The sequence below is a fragment of the Austrofundulus limnaeus genome, unplaced genomic scaffold, assembly GCF_001266775.1.
Source record: "Austrofundulus limnaeus strain Quisiro unplaced genomic scaffold, Austrofundulus_limnaeus-1.0 Scaffold962, whole genome shotgun sequence".
Lineage (NCBI taxonomy): Eukaryota > Metazoa > Chordata > Actinopteri > Cyprinodontiformes > Rivulidae > Austrofundulus > Austrofundulus limnaeus.
Genome location: NW_013953364.1, coordinates 23,270 through 26,471, shown reverse-complemented (window position 1 = coordinate 26,471; position 3,202 = coordinate 23,270). Strand labels below are relative to the sequence as shown.

At 37.5% G+C, this 3,202-nt stretch overlaps 1 protein-coding gene across 1 annotated transcript in view; it reads right to left on the bottom strand.

Moving 5' to 3' along the window:
• Nucleotides 1-3,202, bottom strand: part of LOC106533531 (transcription factor TFIIIB component B'' homolog) — a gene marked incomplete in the record, with an annotated part of 42,443 nt that overhangs the window by 34,986 nt on the left and 4,255 nt on the right. Inside the window, 3 exon segments of the mRNA XM_014029873.1 lie at nucleotides 715-786; nucleotides 891-994; nucleotides 1,101-1,743. Of these exon segments, the coding sequence (XP_013885327.1) occupies nucleotides 715-786; nucleotides 891-994; nucleotides 1,101-1,743 (819 nt within the window).

The following is a 3,202-nucleotide window of genomic DNA, read 5'->3' as shown; positions in this document are numbered from 1 at the left end:
CGTCACCGTGGAGAGCCAAGCAATATGCAAATTAGCCTGCAGTACCACTGCTCTACCCATATGAGCAGCAAAAAGACGTTTTTTGACCAAATATTACAGATTTGAACAAATACACACAAAAACATCAAAATTAGCACAGAAACAGTACTATATAACATTTTAGACCCACTCTAGACAGTTTATCAGCTGAAAAAAGTTAATTTTGGGGTAAGTTACTCTTTAAGGAGTTAACTTAATTTATCTCTACTCATATTCATGTAATTAAGCGTTTTAATGATTTGGCCAATTAATCGAAAAATAATCAACAGATTAATCGATTATTAAAATAATCGTTAGTTGCAGCCCTCCACTTCATGAAGACAGATCATGTCAACCTCTGATTACAACTCTTAACTTTCTTTATTTATGCAGACAACGGTTCTCAGGAATGATGAAAAGAAGAAAAAATTAAGACTTGACAAAATTAAATTTAAGACCTTGGATAAAAATCTGGGCGTTTTTAAGACTATTTTAGGCCTAAAATTTAGATTTTCAAATTTTAGACTTTTTAAGACCCGGCAAGAACCCTGTATCATGTTGCTTCAGTTATTTTAATTTACAGCAAAATTTGTTTAAGATATTAAAAACATTAAATTACAAACTGAAATGGCCTTTGCTTAATATGTCCAACATCAAAAAAATCATACACATATATTTTTTAAATTAAAAACATACTTTTCTCTCCTCGGTGAAGCTGACGACGAAGGCGGGATCACGGTTTCATTCTCTTGAGCGACGTCTTCTAAACTGGATCAGGGGGGGAATATGGTTTTGACAAGTTATAGAAAACATCACCTCTGAATGTGAGAGAAAAATGTGTCTTAATCCTGACCAAACTGCAGGATGCTTACGTCATGGGGTTAGACACTGGGATATAATGGATAAGGTCTCTCATTGTCATTTTGGTGGGATCTAAAGAAAATTCCTTTTGAAAGGTTTTCACTTTCTTGAGATTCTGCAACATAAAATTATAACATTTGTGCCATTTTTATCTATATAACATATTAAACTTGCATTGCTTACAAAATGAACAATATGAACAATAAGTAACCGAAGCTAACCTTTTCTTTGCATCGCTCCTGTTTGAGTAAATCTCTGAGCTTCTGGGATTTGATCATTCTTTGTACGTCTGACGGGTCGTTCAGGAGTCGACTCAAGGACAGCGTTGACTGAGTTACTGAAACTGCATTTTTTGATATCAGAGTCTTGGCTTTTTCTGATATCTCTGTAGTTTCTTTATCCGGTAGAGATGGTGGTACTCTCTCTGGTGGTCTGGATGGAGCTCCTTTAACTTGACTGCCTGAAACAGTTTCAGCTTGTTTAGTGCTGTCTGCTGGCAGATGTGTTAGTTCTGACACATTTTCAGCTGGAGCGATGACAGTTCCGGATGTGTCGGGAGATGAAGGGATAAGTTTAGGCTGGACTTTGGGCTGGACGCTTTCTTCTGAGAGTCGTCTTCTCCTTGGGGACTGGAGTCCACGGAGATCTGCTGTTGTTGTAGCTTTGGTGGATGTTGACAGTTTCTCAGTGTTTGAGCCAGAGACTTCAGCAGGAGTAGCTACGGCTGCTTTCACGGGAGATTTTGGTGTCCGGGAGAGAGTAGGGGGACGACCAGGGACCACTTTAGGCTTAATGGAAAACCGCTTCCTTCTTTGGACAGACGCTGAGGAGCTTGTACCTTCCTCATTCTGGTCGTTTCCATCTCTGAACAATTGCAAAAATATTTAATAGTTACTTTTAATTGCACAAAATGAAAACAACAGTTATTAGGGGTGTAATGAAATGAGACTCAATTCATACTTGTGACCCATCATATCGAAATGAAGATTAAGTCAAATTTGGTCAAAATGACCTCATTACATTTTCAGATTATTGGCTTTAAAAGCTACATTTTGATACCTGGATCATTCGGATATCATAAGTAAATCCATATATATGACTTAATTTGTCTTGTTCGTTACAATAATAAATATTTGGTCTGAATCCTAATTTTATGTCATTTTAATGAGGAATTTTTTGATCTCCTTATAAAGAGGAAACCTCAAATTATATTTGAATATTGAGATTTCCCAGCTAAAAACAAAACTTTGCTAACTCACAGTGAAAATCTCAACATTTTAAGGCGTTTTTCCTCAAAATCAGTTTTTTTGTTGCTACTGCTCAAAAAAAATGCTACAAAATGTTGTTTTATGATTATATTTCAGACAGTTCATTCAAATGATACATTGATAAAGCATTTATTCAATATATTTTGACAAACTGCAATTTTTTAACATTTTAGTCAAAACACTATTTGCCTATTTCTCTATATAAACTTTTGAACTTAATCCTCATTTCGATGTGATGGCTCACATTTTATAAAAACAACTTTAAAGATGAAATACACGCTAAAAAAAATTACGTTCCTAAACACTCTTGGAATTTTTACCCCAAAATCAATCAACATCTGTCCTGTCTGATTTCTCATGAGTTTTCAGATCTTGGTATGACACCATGACTGCCTAACTCAGTGTTTCCCCTACCATCATACAGGCGGGGTGCCTGTATGATGGTAAACAATGGTAATTGTAAACATCGAAAACATTTTATTGCTATCAATTTAGTTATTAAAGACTAATTAATTTTAATACAAGAACACTAAATTATTTGAATGAAACAGTCATACCTGACTGCTGTGAACCGCTTTCAACAAAGTGAAAAAAATCACTGATATCAAGTCAAGTCTCATTGAAAACACACTTTGCCATTTTTAATTGAACATGACTGAACTTTTGCTTGTTGAGCAGGTAAATAAGCCGCTGTATGTGGAGGGTTGTATGTGGGGGGTTGTATGTGGAGGGTTGTATGTGGGGGGCTGTATGTGGAGGGCTGTATGTGGAGGGTTGTATGTGGTGGGGTTGTATGTGGAGGGTTGTATGTGGGGGGTTGTATGTGGAGGGTGGTATGTGGCGGGGTTGTATGTGGAGGGTTGTATGTGGAGGGTTGTATGTGGAGGGTGGTATGTGGCGGGGTTGTATGTGGAGGGTTGTATGTGGAGGGTTGTATGTGGCGGGGTGTATGTGGCGGGGTTGTATGTGGAGGGTTGTATGTGGAGGGTTGTATGTGGGGGGTTGTATGTGGAGGGTTGTATGTGGGGGGCTGTATGTGGGGGGCTGTATGTGGA